The sequence below is a fragment of the Trichoplusia ni genome, chromosome 4 (assembly GCF_003590095.1).
Source record: "Trichoplusia ni isolate ovarian cell line Hi5 chromosome 4, tn1, whole genome shotgun sequence".
Lineage (NCBI taxonomy): Eukaryota > Metazoa > Arthropoda > Insecta > Lepidoptera > Noctuidae > Trichoplusia > Trichoplusia ni.
In genome coordinates, this window is record NC_039481.1 from 19292731 (window position 1) to 19317629 (window position 24899).

A 24899-nucleotide genomic window follows, 5' to 3' on the forward strand; every position below is an offset into this window, starting at 1 on the left:
ATACCACCGAAATTTTACGACACCATTATGCGATTTATTGGTCGTGTCACATTCAGAAAGAATAATATTTCCTTAAATATTTTTACACAATGTCAGACATCCAAAAATAGTGTCCGATTCCATGATTACTAAACAGAGCTTTATAATAAGAATTTATCTATATCTAAAAGAGGCAGTGATCTTAGTCATATTGGTTCAACGATAATATTATGTTAAACACACATGCTTGCTAAATGAAAAACAAAAAATTATCCGATATGCAATCGAAGCGTAATCTAACGTTCATTGTTCGCGCTACGAGAAGCTACGTATTACAAAATGCTACGGCAGTAGATAGTAACATTGCGATAAGCGGTACGTAGCCCGACGTGCGTCCCGATCTATGTGTTTGGACGTCGAGCTTCTGCCAATAAACTGTTGTCCTGTACGTTAATGACTGAAACAGGCGTTCAATTAAACGTACCAATTAGGCTGCAGATAGCTCTGTAAAACGGGATGGTATGTAGTCTAAAGCCTACATTCATTTTATCTACTGAAACTTTGAGAATATATTAATGCGCGGTTTTCAATTAAAATATTAACTGCTAAAGAAACAGAACAAGCTACAAAAAAGAGCTCTCGTTGAAAGAGCTGGAACCGTAGGCTAATAATTAGCTAATGAAAATCGCGCCCGGCGCTGTTCTACTTCATAAATATTTTCCTTATTGCCTGTTACCACGAGCTGTCGATAAATTTATGGAAGGGCCGACGTCACCTGGAATTTTATGGTTTCTTTCTTCGGCACTCACATTTTATATTTATTACCTGCCCATTTTTAGGCTTAACATATTATAATAATAGATCGGTATAGTTCAAAAGGAACGTGTCAATATTATAGATTCTTGTTATTAACCATTTCTGCTTAGTAACTGTCCAGTTAACTTGTACTACTTAAAAAAAAACCGTGCATATCCTAATATTTTTTGACGACCTTCTAAATGCTGGGATTGCTTTCGATGATAGTGAAATCTTCGGTGAAATAACATGCCCAGTTCGGATTTTTGATCCCAACTTAGATTTTTTCATATAACCGACACCTGTGCGATAGCCGCAACGATAGGTTGGAAAAACTACTCGCACCGTAATGTCGCACACTCGCATCGAGCCAATATTCACCTAATAAATACTTTCCTCCTCCAATATTCACGAGGCTGTTATTGATAGTTGGCAAGCTATTACTAAAATCGTGAATCTAAATTCTTTTCATATCCTTAGGAAGTCAGCACAAATAAAACCATTTTAGATATTCATTATTGTTGGTGATTTAGAGATATTACTACATACTTTTTAATAAATTAGCAATTAAAGTTTCCTAAACATTTTATTTAATTTCAGCTCCATAATAACAACGCAACCGAAGTGTAGAGCTTAATTAGAAGAATATGATAATTTACGAAATAACATTTTCCGCTAGGGACGACAGGACTGTGTGTACAAGGAAATTTTAAATAAACAGAGTGGAGGGTCATGTTACTAGTGTAAAGCGTGGAGGTTGCGCAGGGCACTGTTCAACGTAAAGTCTCACAAAGAACATTAGCGTTTTCCGATATGTAGAGCACGCCGCTCACCGCGGCTGCGGTCCAGTTGAATAACAAAGAACTGCGTGGTTGAGATATCGGAACACTAATGGACTGCAGGATTTATGAACCTTGCCATAAGTTCGCCTTGTCGCTGTTATGACTATTGTAAAAGTTACACATACTCGTGCACCTTATGGCCATCCATTCACTGAATGAGTGTAGTTCCTGATCCGCTTTCTTTTTTGTTTAGAAATTATAGAGGTTTTTCATGTCGGATGGTACCTATGAAATATGTGTTAGTATGAAATATATATTTCCCATGATAAGAATCTCGAATACCTTGTTGAACATTTAGAGCCTTAACTACATAATAAATAATTACGTGTATATTCACTTTTGTTCCTACCGTAATAGACGTTGCAGCCAAGCTTGTCACATAAATATTTCGTAGAAAATAGAGCCAACCTTTCGTGTCCAGACAACAGTCTTCTTTTGTGTGTAATTTATCGTATACAAGCGGTGGTTAGAAATAAATGGGTGGTTATGCGAAGTGTAGCGGTCGGGAGTTAAAAGTTGTCATTAACGGGCGGAGGCGGCGCGCGGCGATCGGTGTCGGTGGCGGTGGCGCGGCGGACGCAGCGCGGCGTGGCTCGGCGCGGCCTGCTCTGATGCTGCGGTATATGGCCCGTGAATAATCCGCCGTAATACTCGACTTAATGGCTCGGAATTAAACAATTAGTTGTTTTCTTTCTGCCTCGTCAATGATGAAGTCTTGCCTGAATACCACTGAACACAGCTCTTACGAAGATTGATATTCATAGTGTATGAAACGCTGAAGCTCGTTCATTTATTTTATATTCTCTTGGCAACACGGCTGGCTAAATAAAACGTTACATTTTGTAGTTGTTGTTTGATATTAATTGTCATAAGTAATAACTTCCGGCGCTTACTTTTAATGTTTGTTTTAGGGTAAAGCTTATTTTTACTGTCTTCTGTATTAATTCGTCTGATAAGCCGGCTCTTTGTTCGTTCACAGTAATGCGGCGAGGAGACGTTTTAATCAAGGCTAACGAATTTTTAACCTTAGCAAGAGGTTGTGCGGTATCTGCCGCCTCCCGCCGAGCACGCCTCGCCACTTCTCGTGCTCGACGCGTTGTTCTTATCTTTGAGTAATTACCTTGTTGTTTTGCTTTTATTGTTCTGGCACCGAGTCTCTTTCCGTTTTATTATATGATTGCTCTAGAGCTGCAGTTAAGGTGTTTTTCTAATTTCGGAATTCTAGTCGTTTTTAAATCGTAATTTTTAAATTTATGAAGCAACATCTATGGTACGATGAATGAGACCTATTTGATTGTGTTAAGGTTATTAATGCATAGGCGTATGAGAACTTTGTAAATGTAAAATAAATATTTTGTTTTTATAAGAGTCGTTATACATAATAATTGATTGGAATAATTGTGAAAGCCTTTAGTTTACGCCGCTAAGTTTTGACTAAGACTTTTAGTAAATAGATTTGCTTTGGGTATTTTTAGACAGAAAATCGTAGATTATAAATTAAGTTTGGTTTCCGTACTATAAAAAAGTATATGTTAACTCTCATAAAACAATTTTTAGACTTGCTTATCTGTTATGAAACTTGCGTAAGACCAGTCTTAATAAATTTAATTATACATGTATATGTCCTTTATATCCTTTTGTACATGTATGTAAATGGGAAATATTAGTTATGTAGCTGATGATATGCTTTCATATTTTTCCTTTAATTTAAAACATGTTTATTGCAAGAGTTGTGTGCGAGGCCGTCTAAGCTATAATATGTACGGATATTTATATCGCAGCGCTCCGCGGCTAGCAGGTTGCACCTCGTGTGCACCTGCGGATATTGCCGCGTAAATCAAATTTCTTATTTCGCCTCACCACTTATTCGTGTGGCGTGTTTACCTTGCACGGTGTCCTTACATCAACGCTTATATGAAAACTTTTATTAATTCTTACGTAACAAGGTCTTTCTTTTTATGTGGCAGTAAGTTTTAGTTTGATTTACTTCACGAAGATAATAAAAAATAGCACAAGGCGGATCAAAGAATGTTCAGTTATTATTAAAAATATTTAGCCTTTGTTTCAAACACAATATTTTGTAGAACATTAATCGTGGCAATGTCGCACAATACATAGCTCAAGTGACAACTGGAGGCTTGATCACATGTAACCTAAACCATGTATGTATGTACTAAGTACACATATGTATCTCGGTCTAAATCTCCATCGTAATGCCTACTAAGCGCGCACTAAACACGATATGTAATGTTTAATTTAGTACACGAAATTGTCAACAATCATATAATTAGCACTGCATGTAATGCACACACCGCAGCACGATGGCATGAATTACAGGCCGTAATGGCCATCTATATGCCAATACGATTAATATTTAATGCTGCTATTCTGCGCGGAATTACCCCGTGTCTGTGGTTGAGCTTGCACTGAATTACTGCATCTGAATGGGTGTCGGATGCTTTGTCATCTCTAATGTACCTGTGACTACACCCAGACATCCGTCATATTTGCCTTTTGTTACTTACTGAATTAAATTGCCTTAATAATTTATTTTCGTATTGTTGTTCAAGTTTGTTTTTCACCGAACTTAATTGAGCCAACGTTTTATTGAAAGCAGTAACTTGAAATCAAATCATTCTATAATTTATTTTGTTAAAAAGTAAAAGTATGGTTTGTGATCTTATCGTACGGTATGTGAATTACTAGCTATTAGGGCACAAAAAATAATCTTGCGACTAAACTCCACTTTTGTGTCAACTGCACTGTTCTTGAATTACGGTTGTTTTTAAGGCTCTCTTATCATACGTATGTATAAACTGGTACTTTAAATCACTTCGGGTAACATCAAAGTTAAAATGCTCATCTTACGGACCCTCGCAAATTAATTGCAGGAATGACAGAGCACAACGCTGTGCTCTCTTAATGCACGCTCACAAAGCAAAACGGCTTGGGCGGCACCGTAGCGGCACGCAGCAGCGGTGATTATGATAATGACGCGGTAGCCGCGCTTTTTGCGCCGTTCGCCCTATATTACTGAACTCGACACCATTTTCTGATATCGCTCGCGCGCCCAGCAGCGCTACGTACCGCGCTCGATCTCGGTATCGCCTTTTGCTGCTCGCCTCTACCACTCTGAGAAGCTTATAAATTATGCAAGTCGCCATAATCCACGCCCTAAACGTCTTCTCCGCCGCCTCAATTATTCATTCGAGCGGTTTGATGTTTTAGAAAATTGTCGCGATACTCTAGATGGGCTGTGCTTCATAATTCAAGAGACGAATACCGTCGCAGCTGGCACACACTTGCTTGGCGAAACTTCTACCTGTAGATAACATTACACCCCGATCCATTTTTTGATGAAAGTTGACTACTCAAGTCGACCCCACACGTGTAGAACTATATTAATGTTATGTTGTTTTCCTTTTACAGGATTCAGAAGGAGATACGCCTCTGCACGATGCCATTTCGAAGAAACGTGACGACATGTTAACTTTATTACTGGAGCATGGAGCTGACATGACTCTTACGAATAACAATGGATTCAACGCGCTACACCACGCCGCTCTTCGAGGAAACCCAAGGTATTTTAAAACTTTCATTTACTAGGAATATCAAACATATAACATTTGTTGAAAACCTTAATAAAACTATGCGTTAAAATATATTTTATCTAAGAAATAACATCTTTAAAGAAATACATCTTTAACGAACACGATGTCAAAAGAAGAATTTTGATATTGATTGTTTATGCAAAAAGGTTTTAAAAATTCATAACAGGCGTACTTTCGCCTACAGATATCTTATGCAGAAACAAAGAAAATGACCGTGCACTTATACCCCAACTGTTATCTGCAGTAGTCGTTTATAGCGACTTTGTCTGAAATAAACATAACGTCGCGTGTCCGACATTATCCCTAGGAGAATGGGTAGTTATGAGCGAGCCTGCCACACAATAAACTGCTTACACGTCTAATACCGCGGTCCGAGAGGATGTGTTGCCCGCTTTGATGTCTTTATCGCTGCTGACGTTTATATAAGTCTTAGAAATGTAAACGTTTTGTTGTTATATTATTTTTGTGATTAAAAATATTAGCGTTATCAGAAAGAATAAAGCTCATGTGTTGGAAAAAACGTGGCATAGTGAAATAGAATACATAATACTACTATAACCCAAATTAGTTATATCTCCACTATTTTAAATTAGTAGGTGCTATGAGCTTGAGGATGGTCCTTCATAAATGCCACCTGACCCTGTTAGATTAAAAATTGAAAAAACTCTGTCAATTGGAAATGTAAGCCTTAAAAAGAGAGGGGTACTCGGGTTCTCCCTCGCAGTCATTCGATGAATTAGAGAAAAACGAGTAGTCATTGACTAGGTTAGGCCAAATAGGTAAAACAAATCCATGTTGGGGTTTTGCACTACCTGTGGTTTAAAATCTACTAATGATAACATTAATTCAGAAGTCAGTGTTTTTAATGAAGACAATGAAATAGTCAGACGCTTAAAGAGTTTTTTTTCACCTTCTTTTGTAAAAAAAAAACTGTCAAATATAAACAAGCACCAAATATATTCTAAATGTGCCAAACGGTACATTAATAATTGCTTTTGTAAGTTTATATTTTCAACTGTGACATGCTTAGCCTACGCCATTTCGTAGCAAGCTGCTACGACTATGCCTACAGATTCGTAACGTTATTCTGTTCTACTGATTATTTAACTCAAGAGTTTTTATCTTTGTTATAGTTTATAAAAAAATACGACAGTAAAAATTTTTTAATATTGCTGTACACAGCGTAGGTACATACGCTGAAACGTAAGTTAACAAAAATATGCTCCCGCTCATCAAATCTCAATGGCACGGTCACAAACGTAAAAATCGATCATCTATTGTTTCGACTATTGATTTGAAGGGTATGGAACGAGTAAACCTCAGTCGGAATACAATAAATCTGAGCTGAAAACTTTCAGTAATAAAAGTGACGTTTTAACGTTATTTCTCGATTACTTTTATATCCGAAACAATTTAATGCAAATCGAAATTAACTTCCGTGTATTTTTGTTAAATGAAATAACTGCTTTTTATTTACGTAACAATTCTTAAAATAAGACTAGTCACTACATGTACAATTAAACCATCGGCGGAAGAAAACAATCCTTCATTATTCTTAGAGTTTGGAAACGATCTTGGTCATCCTTTAATATAGATCAGAGAACCCAGGAGCGCGTGAGGGCGGTCAGATAAAACTGATCCATGAAAAGAAAACTTTAGTAATGTATTATGAATCGGTAAGAGTTAGAATAATGAATCTCCACTGCCGAATCGTGCGTAAAGCGGTTTATTTGTGGAGGGTCCGCGGAGATGCTGGCGGCGCGCAGACCCGCGCGCGCGGTGCGACCGTCCACATTTATTCAAGTCACGTGACGCGTCCCAGGGAAATAATACGAAATGTGGCTACGTGACCAGTTCATTATGCGGTGGCACAGAACGGAGCGCTCGCAGTCACCTCGGCCGCCGCCTTCGGACACTTTTTCGTATGTCGGCCGGTGCCGCATATTACAAACAACAGAACGTGTCGCGACGCGCCGACCCTCGAGAATTCCCTTTTAAATCACGGAACGGTTTCGATTTCAGAAAATCAATGAGTCTATTAGGCCGAGAGGGATGCCTTTATGTAAATGATAAGAATAACTATTATCTTTCGCTGCCGTTCAATAAGTGCTAAATTTGAATGGGCTCTTTGCTAAGAATGATTGTTGTTTCCACTCTAATTTCGTAATTTACATACAAAAACACCGAGCACGACTTTTTTCTTTAAGATTGTTGTTTAACGGAAGGTAATCGAATAGAAGATTGTCGTAAAACGTTCCTGATTTTATCGCGGAATGAGAAGTCGCTCGCGACTTTTCCATTCGACAAAAACGTTCGTTTCCCCCTGGAGATGTAAAATCGTTTTATTTTATTACTTCCGCCAGTATATCGTTATATCAGGAGCACCCGTTCTCCTAGATTTAGGAACGCTCTCCTCCGCTACAGTGCTTCAGATTTAATAGACTTTAGTTTTTTTTTCATGTGATGTAAAATTAAGATACCTAATTAATTAATTAGCTCATATAACTTTTTTTTTTTTTTAATCCAATAAAGAACGTAACATTTCTTTATCACTTAAATGATAGTACAACATAACAAGAGTGAGACTGAGAGAGTGGGGTGTGCAAAGCCTGGATTTCGTCAACTTCGATAAAGTTAAATTATAGTTTATGACCCTTTAAGACAGAGATACTGTTAGTCAATAACTTGTCAATAATTATCAACGTCGCCGTTTCACTTCACGATGATACACCTTAAAATAGATGGACATAAATAATACTGCCATAAATCTTTATCAAAAAGAAGTATTCGAGTTTAAGCTCTATTGTTTTTAAGCTGAAAAAGTACTGATAACGAAAAATCGTACTTTTTATAATAAGAAAAAATCGGAGTCGTTTAATAAATTGATGGCACCAGGCGATAATAACCGGGGTGAGCATCTGCGTTTGTTTCGCCGCCGCTACTCATTCGATAAGACGTGTACCCGCGCCTAGCATTAATCGTGAGCTTAAATATTTTAACGCGTCGTAACATTGATTTATTCGGAGCGTAATCTCAGCTCGCGGCTTGTTTGTTCTACGTCTCGAGACGTATAGGTGAGATTATGCTACGCTCCCTCAATCCCTAACGCCCGAACCTGGTTACTCTCCGCAATCATTGCTATTTACTATCATCAATTGTCAGCTCTCATAAATTGAGCTCTGATTTCCTTCCTGTGCTTTATAATACATTATTGGAGTTTAAACTGGACGTCGTCGACAAACACCTACGTGGAATATAGAACGAACAGAGCATTCACAGAAGATTTATATGGTCATTGTGTAGCGTTAATTGCAGCGAGTGGAGCGAAGTACGATGGTATCGTACCATCTGAACGAGAAATGTAATGCCCCGCCGACTGCTTCAGTGGTGCGGAGCTCATGAGAATAATGTGTGCGATGTAAACACGTAAACCGCGCAGAACTCCTATTTCAGATATTAACATTCATGTTTGCTATGCATCATATTATTTTCTATTCATAAATTGTTGGCTTCGTGGAAATATACTTTTCACTAAAAACATGCCCGTTTCAATTATTGCAACCTACTGTACTGTACTGTGGCAGTTTCTCGTAGAGCACAATTGACTGATGGCTTTAACTGAATCGAAACAGTGGGCACACTAACATTGAAAACCTATTGGCACAGATATTGACGGCGTCCGTCACACGACTGGCCGGCAACGGAGCACATTTCAGTATGGCAGATTTATGAGAACCGACCGACGGCTATAGAGAAATGGGGAGGCTTATAACCAGGAGGGACTGTGGAGAAGGGTCGGGCGGTTGCGGGAGGCTCTGTTATTGTGCGACGTTTGATTTACGCACGTACCGCTATCACCCTTTTGTTAGGCCGGATACCGACTGCTGTGCCAGTTCCGCAAGCCCAATACAGCCTCTCTTTACTGGTGTTCATGCTCTAACCAAAGCACCCCCTCTACTCCCACCTCTTGTGTGCTTACACATATTTTAGACTTGACCTTTTTTAATTAAATTATTTACATTTTAACCAAACAATTTTCTGTTCACATTTATTCTGTGTCCCTAAGCCCAAAGCTGTTAATATTTCAAAAAGCATGGACTTTTTGCAAATCACGTGGCGATCGCTTTCATGTTTTGAACACGGCGGTCTTAAATGCTATGTTTAATCATTTATTTTTTGTCGTGTTTATTCTGATAAAGAACTTGATAGTTGTGATGAAAGTGTAGTCGAGTGTGATCGAGTGATGTGCGTTGATTTTGTGGTAGTGTTTCGCGTTGGAGAATGTGTGCGGGCTCGGGAGGAGCGCGGCGGCGCGGCGGCGTGCGGCGGTTGGCTCGTCGTTACCCGCAATTAGCGGCTCTACACACGCGGATAATCCGCGCGCTCGCGCCGCCCGCACCGCCACCCGGGCCCGCACATGATTGCACTACGGATTCAGCGAATAAATTCATTTGTACGCAAATTGTATCGGCGCTTGCAATTAAAACTTTGTTGGCGCTTCGAGCTAAGATAAATAACACTAATACATTCTGCTTATTGCGGGAAGTTGCCGGATACTGGGGATATATTAATGTTGTTCACAATTTGTTTGGGCGGATTAACCTTGTTGGACTGAAAACTTATAGTTACAATAGTACCGTTGTCCCACGTTATACATTCAAAAATTATCTAACAAGTATGAAACAGGAATATGTTTGCATAATTTTACCATTAATGCATACACAAGTGTACCTGAATTCTGTTGTTTCCTTCACAACAATAGAATTAGTATGCTGAAAGATAATACTTTTAATTATGTATACTTATGTATACGTATGTAAAAGCAACTAAATGGACAGCCCGTACTAGTGTTATCTGCTTAAAGTTCGATGTTAGTATATAAATGTAGAATATTTTCCCAAGATAAATACGTAGGCTTGCAGTTTTGATCGAGAATGCGGGCACGATAGCACTGTATACGTATAGTTTTAAAAAATTGCACTTACCACTCGCTTGAAATTTCCAGCAATCCTTGGTGTGCTCGCCGCTGCGCACAATTTTTCTTAACTATTTGAAGAATCGGAACTTTGTGCGATGTATAAAAGGAACGCGGCATTTGCACGCGCCACCAACACGGACCCCGCGCCCCGCATACAAGGTTTTGTCAGCGCGTTCCGTCTCTTTGTGTGCCTTGCCATTGTTCCACTCGTTAATGTTGTTAGTGCACTTTTTCAGCGACTACGCTAATTTAAATACCTCTCTTTCCTTTTGTGAAGAGACTCGTCTTCCGTTTTCCGCGAGTGGCTGGCTCCCTTTGCGTTTGAGAAGTCCGTGTTGGGAGACTGCATTTAAATGAGACACTTAATCACCCGAGTTGGCCCCGCATTTCTAAAAGTCGTTTGTTCTATTATTTCATTACACCCGCTTTATAGATTAATCAAAAGACCTTGATTGCCTTATTTTGACATTTTTACTTTTAAGCATGTGTAGTAAATTTACTGTTTACTAATAAGTGCTTAATTGAGCTTTATTTAAAACTCATAATGTAACATGAAACACATTATCATTTATGGAATGTTGGTGTTTCAATTTCGATTATTTTTGAAGTTTGTACGACGCTGCTTTCGGTTGACAAGACCGCTAACACCCACTCAAATTGTGTAAATATGAGGAAGGTAATAAACTCTTGGCGAGCGGCGTGCTCGGATTTGCCTGGAGTTGAGTACGTGAGTCCCCCCACGGCGCGGTACCCCTCCGCGCTACTGTGCTACTTACTTTTCCTTACGCCTCGTTCACATATCAAACTTTTAGTCGCAGATAGTGTTAGTGATCCTTTGAGACTTGTTATTTTGCTTCAGCAACTTTCATATACGGCTAGTGTTGAAACTATCAACGTATGACTAACACCAGACGCATTTAAAAAGCTTTAAAAAGAAAAATTAAACAAAATCAAATGGATAACCTGCAATGCAGGTGATGTGCAGGGAAATGACTTTCGGGTCGAAGCGACCTCACAGTCTAATATATGATCTGGTTTAGGTCTACGATCCACACTGGCCCATAAAGTTAGATCGTCGTATCATCGATGCAAATAGACGAAATTAGTGTGGTGTCGTTTTTAAACCAACGCAATATTGCATGTGAGGCCGCGTATTAATATCTTTGCTAAGCTGAGTGGATCACGGCGTCAACGTGGCTTCCCCAACTGTAGCCTATGATGCATGGCGCGGCCTGACAAAGCTCGCTAAATGAAATATACGAAGCGAGAGTGAAACAGACACGGCCATCATTCACAGGTGATGTCTGTGTGCCGACTGCACTATTTCACTAGTTAACTTTGATACATATTTTTGTGTAAGAAAATGAAGATAAATATGACTCTGAAAATGTGGTTTGCCGTGTGAGTGTATGCTAACTCTAAACCAATGCGGTGCAGAGCGGTGTGAAGATTGAATAATTAATTACGACGTCCTTTACAAATGGAAACTGCTATTATTTAGGTTTATTTTAGTAATTTAACGTTTTTTAAATTGTGCAGTTCCAGGTTTATACTTCTCCTGCTTGCCTGTAGAAATCCTTCTTCTTTGAAGATGAAACATAATTTTACGCAGTGGTTAAGATTCACCGCTCAAGTATAATTTCTGATAGGTATAGAAAGCTAAGGGGAATATGAATGCCAACCTTACACCTGACTTTACAACTTTTTACGACAAAAGCGAGCGAGTATTATGAATTTTATACTTGGAATACTTTTATGGAATCCCAGCCTTTGAGTTTTAATAACGGTAGGTAGCAAGGTTGTGAGCAACAGTTTGCATACCTACTTCAGTAAATGCTTAATAAACAAGATTAATATCAATATAATCTTCTTCTTCTAATATATAAAATTCCCGTGTCACGATGTTTGTTACCGTACTCCTCCGAAACGGTTCGACCGATTTTCATGAAATTTTGTACACATATTGGGTAGGTCTGAAAATAGAACAACATCTATTTTTCATACCCCTAAGTGTTAAGGGTTGCTCACACAAAAAAAAATACTTTTTGGACGATTTTTTTTTGTTTTTATTTTTCTATAATGTGGCACTAAAAATATATACAACTAGAAAAAAAATATTCGGCAAAACAACGTTTGCTGGGTCATCTAGTTACTTCTAATTTTCAAACAAAAAGCAGTTATCATAGTAGGCATTACAGCAATGTGTCGGATATTTTTATTAGTGAAAAATGCGATGATGGCGTCATAATTAAAACTTCTTCCACTTCGTGAATTTGTTGCACTGTTTATTCTCAAGCGGTCGAAAACGAGGAAAGATAGGCGAAGCCCGGTGCTGTCTAATTAATATTGATTGATCGTCAAAAAGTTTACTTAGAGGCAATTTAGAACAAATGAAATTTTATTTTCGATCTTTGTTACGTATCATTATATCACTTAAGTAAATAACTTAAACAAGTAAATGTCTGACGCGATTACAAGAAAACCACAATTACATGGTTGTGTGTGCTAGATTAATTAAACTCTGTTATGTTAAAGGCTCTTCTACGAATGTGACGGTTTGTCGACATCCATGTTGTCCGTCGATATAAATCTAATGTATTAATTTAATTATATTTCGTTCTATTCGTATATATTCGTTCACAAAATCAGACATCTATTTAAGAAGGTAGCGAGTGAAGCTACACTTCCGAGGCCGTAGCATTGTGTAGCCGACATTCGTAGCATTATGAGAAGTAGCCTTGCTGTTATTTTCCCGCACTGTATTGATAACTTCATTGATTTTTATATATGATCTACAGACGAGTAAAACCTGGAGATGAGATGGAGTAAAGAATGGCACCTTTTAACGGGTCACGTTCATACCATAACTTTGTTGCTAACGTTATTACGTCAGACGTGAAAACAGTAACTGAACGACGTGACCGCAATAGCAATAATCAATTGGATCGTGTTTTATTACTCGCAATACACCTATAGTTTTCTCTCAGAGCAGTGATTTGCTCTAAATTATTATAAGTGAACCCCCAGTTTCGACTGGCTCACGACTAGAATCATATTTTTTCTGCGTTCTTCAAGCCTCTCTTAAATTACATTTAGATTACTTTAACATTTCATAGTTTTGGGTGTTCAGTTCTTCGTGACAAATATTTACATTTTAAGTTTATGCTGTAATTTTAAGTTGATACACTAAACCCACTAAATAAATATAAGAATTTCCGTTTTTAATAAAATCATACTTAATCCACTAAAGCTGAAAACTGTGGATGGTGTGCTAGATGAACATTCTATCCCGGGTATCAGGCGAAATAAAAAATATAAAATTAAACTGGTAACGCACATAAAAAAATATATTATAAAAATACCTTAATAAGTCCTTTGCAAAAGCACTGTTTTTTGAGTGCCATTGTAACACTTTTCAGCGCAAAAATAAACAGTGACGTTATACTTTATGACACGACTACGTAATCCATATAATAAGAGGGCTACAAAGAGGAGCACAATAGCTGTTGGCATGCAGAGCGAGGCATGACGCGGCTTTTATTTACCATCAGTCAAGATGATAGTTGTATTTTTCGCGGACAGCGGCCGACGCTTAGGCGCCGACTCCGACTCGTTTATAATCAACTTCACCATCGTGCCCAACTCTTACTTATTTATGAATGACCGTATAAGTTAAAGACATAAACTTCCAAAATTAAAGTCTATTTGCAAAAGCATTTAACGTAGCTTGGCTTCGAATAGTCGACGCTGAATCCGAAGATTATTTCGAAAATCAGTGAAATGTTTCATGTTAAGATTTATAGCGGTGTCGGTTGTTGAGGTATATGGAAGTCGGAGGCGCTGGCGATGCATCCGGAAGACGGCGTCAGCAGTACGTGCGGCCGTAGTGCGCCGCACTCTACTCGCTTCACGTTTATTATCGAGTGATTGCCTCCCTGCGTGATCCGACTTGCCAACTATCTGCTCCACGTATCCGAACGTTCTTTTCTTGAGATTAGCTAGTTTTATTTCTATTTCGCAATTTCGGTCCTCGTGATTACGACGATGTCTGTATAATTTTGCCGAAGACTTGCGTGGTCCATTGTCTACTACATATTTTTAGATAAGTTTATCCATATAAATTGAGACGTCAGAACTTTTCTTCTCAACTAAAAGGTTTGTTCACTATTTTCTACAGCACAAAATTATGATAAACTGCTTAGAGCGAGCCGTACATAGCAAAGTATATGATACATACATGTTTGTGTACAACGCGTACAGAGTTCTCGCCGACACTTTGACAGTTAGTAGGGGCAAGTCTGAAATATCGGCGTGCGCGGCTTAATCGCTCAGCGTGCGATATTGGCGTTACATCATGTTGTCAGCGGAGAGAAAAATTGCCGCACTCCGCCCCCCTCCCGGGCCGGGACGCGCCGCGCCGCGCGTTCCACACGCCTCGCTCGCCGATGTCGACAGCGCGTTTATATTACTTGGGGATTTATTGTAGTTTTACGAACGCACATTTATCTGTTTCCGTACACAAAAATACTTTATATATATTGTTTTATTTTAATAGCAATTACGTTATTGAACTCATGTGTGTGTCGCAGTCTCGGTTGTTAAATGATGCATTCATTATTTAGATACGAATAAGGTAACCGTCAACAGCATGCCTTTTGTGATGGACTTAAAAGAAAAAAAATATCGCTTCATTGTAAAATAATTTGATAACGCTTTATCGGGAATATGAATGGACACTTTACAAAGTATTTATCCGCTTATAAAATTACTCGAGATTTACTCATTCATGACTTAAGTCACGTTACGAATACAAATGAGTTCTTTATACTCTAGTTAAGTTTTAAAATGAAGTACTTTTCTTAGTAAATTAATGAATTCTAAGAACAATGTTTTTATTACCCCGTAGGAAAAGTTTTATAAGTATTCTAGAGCGGAGTGAACATTTTCCTATACTAAACAGCGGCTGTTTATACTTGAGGTACTTTAAAGCGAACAGCCATCTCCAGCTACGATCGAATACACCGCCGGGAATGCAACTTTAAAACATCTTTTTACAAGAATTTAAAAGCTTGGCCTTTGTCCGTTCCAAGAATGTAGGAAAAGAGGGGAAATGTTTATTTATTACTTATTTATAGATTTTGTTTACCGTTAATGGAGATTTTTTAACTTTCTGGAAATATTTAAAACATAACGAAGTTATTATAAGAAGCCTTAAATATATATTTTGCTTGTTTATAAGGATAGCGATTCTGATTCTTGCAGACTTTCTAGATTTACAATATTCTACAACTTTTTTGTTTCCAAATTTGCTTGTCTGATTGTTTCTATCGAATTAGACTGGAGTAACAATATAAGAATGACACTGGGTGTTGCCATTTATTAACTGAATTGAATAAAAATATCCTTTGATAAGATTCTATGAGTACACATTTACATTATTTATTAACATTGTTTCTGAGACATATCATGAGAATAATTGAACACCCTTTAAGGGTAAACTAAGTAATCAAGTTTCTAGTCGGGCACTCCGAACAAGTTCGTCATTGAAATTGGCTGTCAAAGTTTGTTTTTAAGAACTCAGTAATCAAATTGTTACGGGAGCAAATTCGTTTTCTTATTGCTCCTTAAATATTCTACATCAAGGGATTGTTTCGAAAAAACTTGTAGGTATATCTACAGCAAATTTTACATAAATTTAATTAAGAAGAAGATTTTTTTACAAATTTTATCGTCCATGTTTCATGTACGTAAACGATTGTTCGTCTCATCCCGCCGACTGAAATGTAAATTGTGTCCTCATGTTTAAGCCATAAGAATTGAATTACAAGGTAGCGACCGTGAGATACAAAATTGAGAATAAAATTGCATGAAATGTCGCACTATATACGAGTAGTTATAATCGATACGACATTTGAGGTCTTAAAGAACAAAGCTGAGGGAAAGATTTTATAACATTCCAACCCCTAAATCTAAAGCAAGACATATGTTACTATATGCATTACTAATCTCTTATCATCAATCAATGATGCATATATCTAGTTAATATGTAGGTATAGACAGATTTATAATACTCGCACTTCGCAGGTATGGCTATAATGTAGTCTCTCGTTGTCGAAGTCTATTCAATAACAGGCGCACACCTGCTAGATTTACGAGCTCCGTAAATTCATTGTTATACTCTGCGACGGAGATTAACGCAGAAATAGTGGCGTCTGCACCGATTCTATCTGGCGACACAATTAATATTATTCGAACTCACCAAAGATATGGATCGTCCTTAAACCCAGCCAAACTTGTCGGCCACATTTCACTGTACTAGATTCAAAACTTACTCAGTATATGTGTTGTGCAGAATTCAGTTCCTATCTATAGAGGGGTGTGGGTAATTGTACTAGTAGATTGTCGTGGTCGAGTGTTCGGCATGGTCCACGTGGCACAAGATTGCGGAGGCGGTGTTTGCTCTTTGGCGGAGCCCGCAACGGGCTTACGGTTCAGCGAGCCGTGTGGCGAGCGCGCGGCCTCTCGGGTCGCGTCTCCGGCCAAATTGAAATATCCCCGCTGCCTCGGCGGCCACTACTCGCATAGAGAACCAAGCCAGTCGCTCGTTTGCGGCCAACTACTTCACACATATATCTCAGAATAGGCCAATATAGGCTTGAAGTACCCTAATACACATATTGATTTTGCCATGTACTCATCCCAAATATTTTATTTTATGCTCATATAAGCATACACATCACTGGTTTTAGGCGTCCTTGTTCTTCGCTATAGTAAAAAAATGATAATTCAAGAAGATAGGTAGACCCGAAATGGGACGGGTCATATTTCGCTAAAAATTATATATTGGCATGGTTCTCGAACGATTCAATTTCCTTGCGCAGACAGCAGCGGAATTTACGTGCGCAGATTTACATGCCAACGAAATTATTTGCAAATGGTACCTCGAGCGATTCATCTATATTTTATGATTCGTACCGAGCACACTTTAAGGTTTCTCTCTTCGAAATGAAATTATCACTTTATATTTCGACAAGAAAAGATATTTTTCGTGTAAAATATGGAAATGTAAACAGATACTTGGCAGATTGTTAAGAACAGACTTCAGAATTGGGCAAAGTTTATGTATAAGTAATTGTAACAACCGCCTCAGACTTTTTGTTCTAAATTCTGTAATCCGAATCAATATGACAACATCTCAGATCTAACGTATATACCGATGAATAATATTGTGATGTCACTACATTATTGTAGCACTCCTAAAATACATTGAATTGTCTATGCGATCCCAAATCTTTGACCCGAATACAACGCCAAAGTTCCAGGCAATTTTGTTGAATCTACGAAAACTCTTTATTTATATAGGTGACGCAAGTGAAAAAAGAGAAAATAAATAAGTGAAGTAAGTGACGCGTGCACACATTGTTTAAATCGATAACCTTTGTAGAGGTGGTTGCCTTACGAAGCCCCTTTGCAGGTAATCCTGCCCACTTGGAGTTATTGCCGCCGAGGGAAGGAAAGATTACCTCGGCGGGAGATAAGGAGGTCGACGGGGCTTCGAGTGCGATTGTCCCCGAGTCAGGCGTCGAATTGTGTCAAGTGAAGCGGCAAATTAAACGGCCGAGCCTTCTGCGCGCCGTGCTCACTAATCGTCACATAAACTGCTGCCGCCCGAACGTTTAATTACGCAAAACGCTTTCTTCGACATGTACCTACTTTGTTATCCCTTGCTAGTAGCCAGTACCCACCTTCGACCTACTTCTTTTTTTTCTTTTGAGCTCCGGTTGTAGAGTTTTCAGTGAAATTATTTTAGTATACTATTTAAAGTAAAATTGTTGAAGATAACTCTATCAAGTTGTAGCATGGTGAAATATTTTATTTATTTATATATGACAATATTTAATAAAAATCGACTTCTGCCAGCCACAGTCATGTCTGTCAAGCCTTCCTGAAAACTGTTTTAAAGAAATGCATGTAACACAAATATTTACTTCACAACTTTACATAATACGGAGGGAGATATTATTACCTGAAGTCTATTTAATTAATACTACCCATCTAAAAAGGATCAGTCGTGAAGATATTGCCCCCACGTAAGGTTACGTTTTTGACTGTCAGATAAGATTTCAACCGCAGTTATATGGTATCTGACCTACTTTCTGATAAAATGAAATACATTTTCATGTTGCGTATTCGTAATAAAATACTAATAATGATACTTTACATCAACCACAGTCCCAAGACGCCGGCAATAAAAAACAGTGAACACAACAATATGTCAGTCTGAAAATAAAATCCCCTACATCAATGAGGTTTATTGTTACCAAAACCAATACTTATTAATTTTATGTCATCATTATTTTCGAGTTACATAAGGTAGTGTTTTTAGGTAATGTAATTAGGTAGGTACCTGGGGATTGCTAATTTTATGTAACTTTCTTAAATTATGAACGACTTTGTTCATATTGTAATTAAATTTGAACGCTTTGGATTATTTGGTCTCGATCCTAATTATGGAGTGTTAGACGCATAATTTTTAATTCTAATAAATACTTCAAACGCTACTCCATCAGAGCTTTTTGGTACTCAAAATTATTTATGAAATGTTTTGATTTCTACTCCCGTTTCATTAAAAACCACAATGAATAGAGGCCAGTAAATGCATAGAATAGAGAAAAGATTTAATTTAATTGATTCTACTTTACATACCTACGTAGTAGGCGTAACTGTTTCGTAGCATTTATAAATATGGATACTATCGAAATTGACAACCATTTTAGTAATGTTTATAACATAAGTAAAGGGTTTTCTACCTATTCAATAACATATTTTGAAATAATTAACAGTCGTATCTCGTGTACATTAATAGCACTAATAACGGTAATTATCGTGGTGATTTCTGTAGGCGACGACTGTAAAACGCATTGAAAGCATAATTGAGTTTATATATCAATTAAATAGACACGGTAAACGATAGCGACAATGTGAATCGGAGGCAGGAAGCAAATTGTGAGTGACGCTAATGATAGGGCGCTCAGCAGTCGTAGTGCCACGTAGCGTCTTTCCAATTACGCTACGGTGGCGTAGCGAGGCCGGAGTCACGCTGCGCTCCATTCGTTACCGGGACGTGCCACCAACATCTGGACCATCCGTGTTATAACTCCGATAACTTGTTGCGACACAAAATTGGTTTCAGTTTTTCTGACATCAATATAGTGTCTTAAATATGTTGTTGCATTTATAAATATTGTTAGACAATTAGCAATTGCCTAACAATATTTAGGGCGGTGACAGAATGGTAGTCAAGATAAGGCAAAAGCAGCGTCGTTCGTCCGGGAGCAAAAAGAAAGGGGAGGTCTACGCCCAGCAGTAGGAGGACTAAGGCTGTGGATGATGATGATTGCTAATTTGCACCCGTCAGCCATCGTGGTAATCTCCAAAAACTTAAAGGCATCTGCATCTATGATTGTTCACCGGCTATGTTACGTCTCGATGTATTAATTAAATCTGTTTACTAAATTGTTGTAAACGTAGACGCATTATTTACAATAGGGAATGTATTGCTGAAGAAAATGTTAACTTTCGTAACCTCTCCTTTGGCAAAGGTTACTAAAGTTAACATTTCTTTCAGCAATACATTATTTATAAGCAGTCCGTTTGGAAACATTTTCATTAAGTACTCGCTTTCAAAGAGCCTTAAAACCAACAGCAACTGTCTTATATAAACCAACATGAGATTTACTAACACGTGTTGTTTTATTAAAAGAATGTCGCGTTCCAATATAAAAGTCATCTCCGCTTTCACGATAATGAACGCAGACAAATTTTAAATGACGCTTTATCTTAAAATATAAAATGTTTCTTAATTTAAAGTTCATATAAATAATAACATTCGACGGCTTGAGATTGTAGCGACGTGATGTATAAATAACGCTAAAACTTTCTTACTCGCAGAATAAAATAGAGTATTTCGACAGAACACTCCACGTGGAATACTGTGATAAGGCAAAACTTTGTCTTGCTAACAAATTACACTCTGAATTTTGGTTGATAGAGAAACTCGTTCGGATGAAATTATTTGAACGGTAGCCACGTATCTCTCGCCTTATTAAACACCATTTCGAGATCGTTACTGTGGATCCGGTTTTGGGGATTTGTTCTTGATTAAAATGCTACTTCCCCGTCTAAACGATGAAATCAATAACAGTATTTTACAATACAAAAGTAAATTCGTGTGAAAATATTAGAAAAGGTTAACAAAAAAAAAATACTTTCCGTATTGTACTCGACCAACAACAAAGTTTTCTTCGACGTAAGAAAGAACTCTTCCATTGTGTGTACACATTGTTGTAGCAGCAAATTACAAGTAATTAATTACTCTTTCGCTACAAGTGTATACTTGTCGAGTTGTTCGTTAGACATACGAAGTGTTTTACTAACATTTAGTTGAATGCTGCATTCACATACAGAGATTATAATAAATCTCTCGGCCCCATTATGATATTGCTCTGAGTGAATTTGTTTTCGAATCATTCCGTATAAAAGTAGCTTTACGAAGTTTTCGAAGCGCGAACACCATTCAACGCAACTCTTACTTAATTTTGCCGTCCGCGTCCAATCATATTTATGCTAAGTATATTACCTGTATCCAAATACTCGAATGCAGTGGAAGTTTGGCGCAGAAACTCAACTTAGATAATGTAATATTTAGGATTTGATTTATGTAGTATGGATAAACTGTTCGTTGTTTCTGTTCGTCAAGTGGATTGTATTAAGGTTTGAGAATGCTACACTAGACATTCACAGCAATGTGGACGTAATTTCTTGATCGACCTACACAACTTAATAAGTTAGGTAAGCAAAATTATTTCTTAAAATAAAACGGTCGCGTCTTAGATTAGGCTTATACTAGGTTTCTTTAGAAAAATTTGACTAGAATAGTTTAAGTTTAATGGTTTTGAACTGCGTGATTATATTATGTCATTTCGGCACCAAAAAACATAAATTCAGCTCGTAAGTGTGCGAATATGACGAGCTTTACGCTTTAGTTGCACTCTGACAACTTAAAAGAACCAATAATTAAATTTTGCGCTTGATTTAAACTGAGTAGCTTTAAGCAACAGTCACAGGCGATGAGAACATTATAACGGTGGCCGGTTAAGTTGTCAATCAGGTACATAATTGACGGTGTGGCACTTACCGCGCCGCAGCGCCATTCAGTGCAGGGCTCGCTGACACAGCCGCCACACTTGACGCGCCGCACGTGCCGATCACCGCCACTCCTCGCGATACTATCGTACACGCGCTGCTGATCATATACCACCATTTTCCTATACAAATATACAATGTACTCTCTCTCTCTCATTTCTAATTGTTATGTTTAGTCCCACGATCTCTCCTAATACCAAACACAAAGAGCTTATCAAGTAATTATATCGTAAACACTTAAACATATACAGTTCAATTCAAAACCGTATGTAACAACATAAATAATGCCGCTTCGGGTGTTATGGAAAGTGTTATTCCAATTTCCCCGACGTTACAGAGTCCCTACACTAAAATTAATCAAATTAAGAAAGTTAGCTGCAACAAAACAACACATCGACCCTTATTTTGCGAAGGTAATTTCGCTGGCGGTCCGTTAACTGACGCAACGCGACAATTATTTTCATATAACATAATCCTGGGGCGTTGCGAGTTGTGTGTTCTCTGGGGACGCGTGATTTGGAGCTGGCGAGCGTCCGGGCGCGCCCGGCCGGACCCGACGCCTGCTGAACAGAGCTCGTTGAAACAGCGACGCGACGCGCGATGCCCCGGCTCGTCACTATGCCCGGAAAACCGTATTAATGTAAATTAGAGTAACCTGTAACCTTGCGCTCCCTCTTCAGCGTGAAACGGCATAGTCATTATATTTAGCTAATTTATTTTGAAATAGGAAGCACATTTAATTTCAATTCTATCTTTCAAGTATCGCCAAATTACCTAAGATTTTAGTGGTCATTAACATATTCCATCTTTATTGCTAGTGCAGCTTTTTAAAGAAAGTATTATATGTTGTATAAGCCCTTTTCCTTATATACTAATTTATTAACCTCTTTTTTTTTCTTTTCAGGTAAGTCGAGAAAAGCGGTGAGACTAGACTCTTAAAAAAACTAAAATGAAATATTTACTAAAAAACTAAAATGAGGTATTTACCATTCTCGTAGCTATAACTGTAGAAATTAAGTATTTTAGTATTCCTGGTTTCTTTAGTCAAAAATCTAAAAGTTAGCTTTGCAGGTATTATTTTTAACCGACTTCAAAAAAAGGAGGAGGTTCTCAATTCGACTGTTTTTTTTTTTTTTTTATGTTTGTTACCTCATAACTTGCGATTGGGTGAACCGATTTTCATGATTCTTTTTTTATTTGAAAGCTTGTGCTTCCCGTGTGGTCCCATTATCACCATTTCAATATCTGATGATGGGATCTTGTAGAAATCGGGGGAACTCTTCAATAAATAACAGCAGATTAACCGCAATTGTTGCTATAGCATATCTAAGCATTGTTTACGCCATCACACAACATATTATCACGCCTGTACTCACTACAAAGGTTATAAAAACTACTTCGAAAAAAAATAATGTTCAAGGTCACTTACAAAGTTTTACAAAAAACGCAATACTGAAACTAAAATAAACATAATTAGATGTTTGTTCTGATGAGATATTCGGTTATTCAAAATGGCCTCCATAATTAACATCACTCTCAAATGGTAACAGACTGGGTGGAGGCTTTCGAACAAATATCACTGGGAATTCTGGGCAGTTTCACGGGGGCAAAGAACTCATTTGGGCAGCGCGTTTAGTGGGTAGGCCACCCATACTAAAAATCACTAAAAAGTGAAAAATAAAATTAATTTTGGAAAAAATTAAAAACCGACTTCAAGACTACACTAACAATATATACAATTGAACTAAAAAGTATAAAATAATATTTTAATTACAAGCCAAAGAACACTAAAGGAAAATCAACGAAATTATTGATACTTATGCATACTATTTACATTTTAAAATCAGTTATTTTTGGAGTCGGTGCCAGCCAAAACAAAAACAATATATTAATGACACAAAAAGAAATTACATAAATAATTGAAAAACAACCGATAATTGAAAAGAAGACAATAAAATAATTTATCTATTAATAACACAAAAAAGAAACATAAACTAATACATACAAACATAAAACACAACCATCGGCGTCTTCTGCCCTCACGTGTCTGCCCGCATTTGGCACCGACCTCAAAAATAACTGATTTTAAAATGTAAATAGTATGCATAAGTATCAATAATTTCGTTGATTTTCCTTTAGTGTTCTTTGGCTTGTAATTAAAATATTATTTTATACTTTTTAGTTCAATTGTATATATTGTTAGTGTAGTCTTGAAGTCGGTTTTTAATTTTTTCCAAAATTAATTTTGTGACAATATTTTTACAGATATGGCTTTCTCTCTTGAAACTCTAGAGAACGGAGACATTTGATTTTAAGCCTCGCGGACTGTAAGTGTTATTTCTTCGAGAGAAGTATTATTCTGCGACAGGAGCGCAGCTCCGCCGTCTCGAATGCTCCATTTAGTTCCAAAGTTTTTCTCGTTTATCACCGTTGGGCTCTCAGAGGCGGAGATTTTTCCTCTAGATTTGTTGTCACGCCAGACCTTTTTAATGTACCTTTCTTATCGTAGCTCGATTAAGAAGGAAGTTGTTTTAGATCTAACTCGGCAATTTGATTCCTTTTTATAATTAACAACTAGATAAAAAACGATTTCTGCTATAATTACTTATTAAGTCAGCAATTGTTTTATGTCCGTCTGTTGAATCTACTATTCTTGTCTCCGTTTAAAACAACGACGACAAGAATAGTGTTTATTCAAGATCTTGCAATCCCTAAAGTACTCAATATTTACAATTCCTAGTGGCAATAATTTCCTATCGTATACATCAGACAACTGGGAAGTGGATTTCGATTGACGTAAGTAAACTTATTACGTCGGTTTGGCAAGGTTGGTGAAGCGAGCGGTTCGTTAATTAAGCGTCTGAACGCGGCCATAATAAAAAGAGGCAGATTAAGCTCGGCTCGGGCTCAAGTGTGGCCGAACAGGTGCGAGAGGCGGTAAACTACAGGCACATTCTCCCAACTCCGCCGCGTGCTGCGCTTAGATAAAAGGATTAACAGACTTTCTACTCCCCTTTACAAAGTACTCACAATTACATTAAGTCTACGACTCAGCAATACACGCGTGTTTTTGTGCTATTGAAAACTGAACCGAATTTATTAAATAAAGTAATTTTTTGCGACACCGGTAGGTATAGAAAATTTTACATGTAAATAATTATAATAATCAGTCAAAACTATATAACACTTCTAAAATAAACTAGATATCTACGTACCACAAGTATTAAGTAAAACGGTAATGTTTGCTTGTACGTTATTATGTAGGAGCGGGTAGGTGAAGGTGAGATTGTTTCCCGTGACGGTTCAGCGCCGCGCCATAATGACTCGACGCGAGGCCGTCGTCAGCCCTCGCTCAGAGATTGGAAAATGCCTCCGCAACTTTTCTACTTATACAAAAAGTTAACGTGAAAACTTTGTTAATGTTTCGATGGCTTAAGGGCTATTTTTATTGTTAGGAACAGAGTTTGTCGCATTAATTTTATTGTACTT

The 24899-nt window shown here is 37.7% G+C and overlaps 1 protein-coding gene across 1 annotated transcript in view; it reads left to right on the forward strand.

The window, feature by feature from the left end:
- Nucleotides 1–24899, forward strand: part of LOC113493467 (E3 ubiquitin-protein ligase mib1) — a 113091-nt gene that overhangs the window by 29721 nt on the left and 58471 nt on the right. Inside the window, exon 11 of the mRNA XM_026871464.1 lies at nucleotides 5046–5197. Within this exon, the coding sequence (XP_026727265.1) occupies nucleotides 5046–5197 (152 nt within the window). The remainder of the gene's footprint in view (nucleotides 1–5045; nucleotides 5198–24899) is intronic.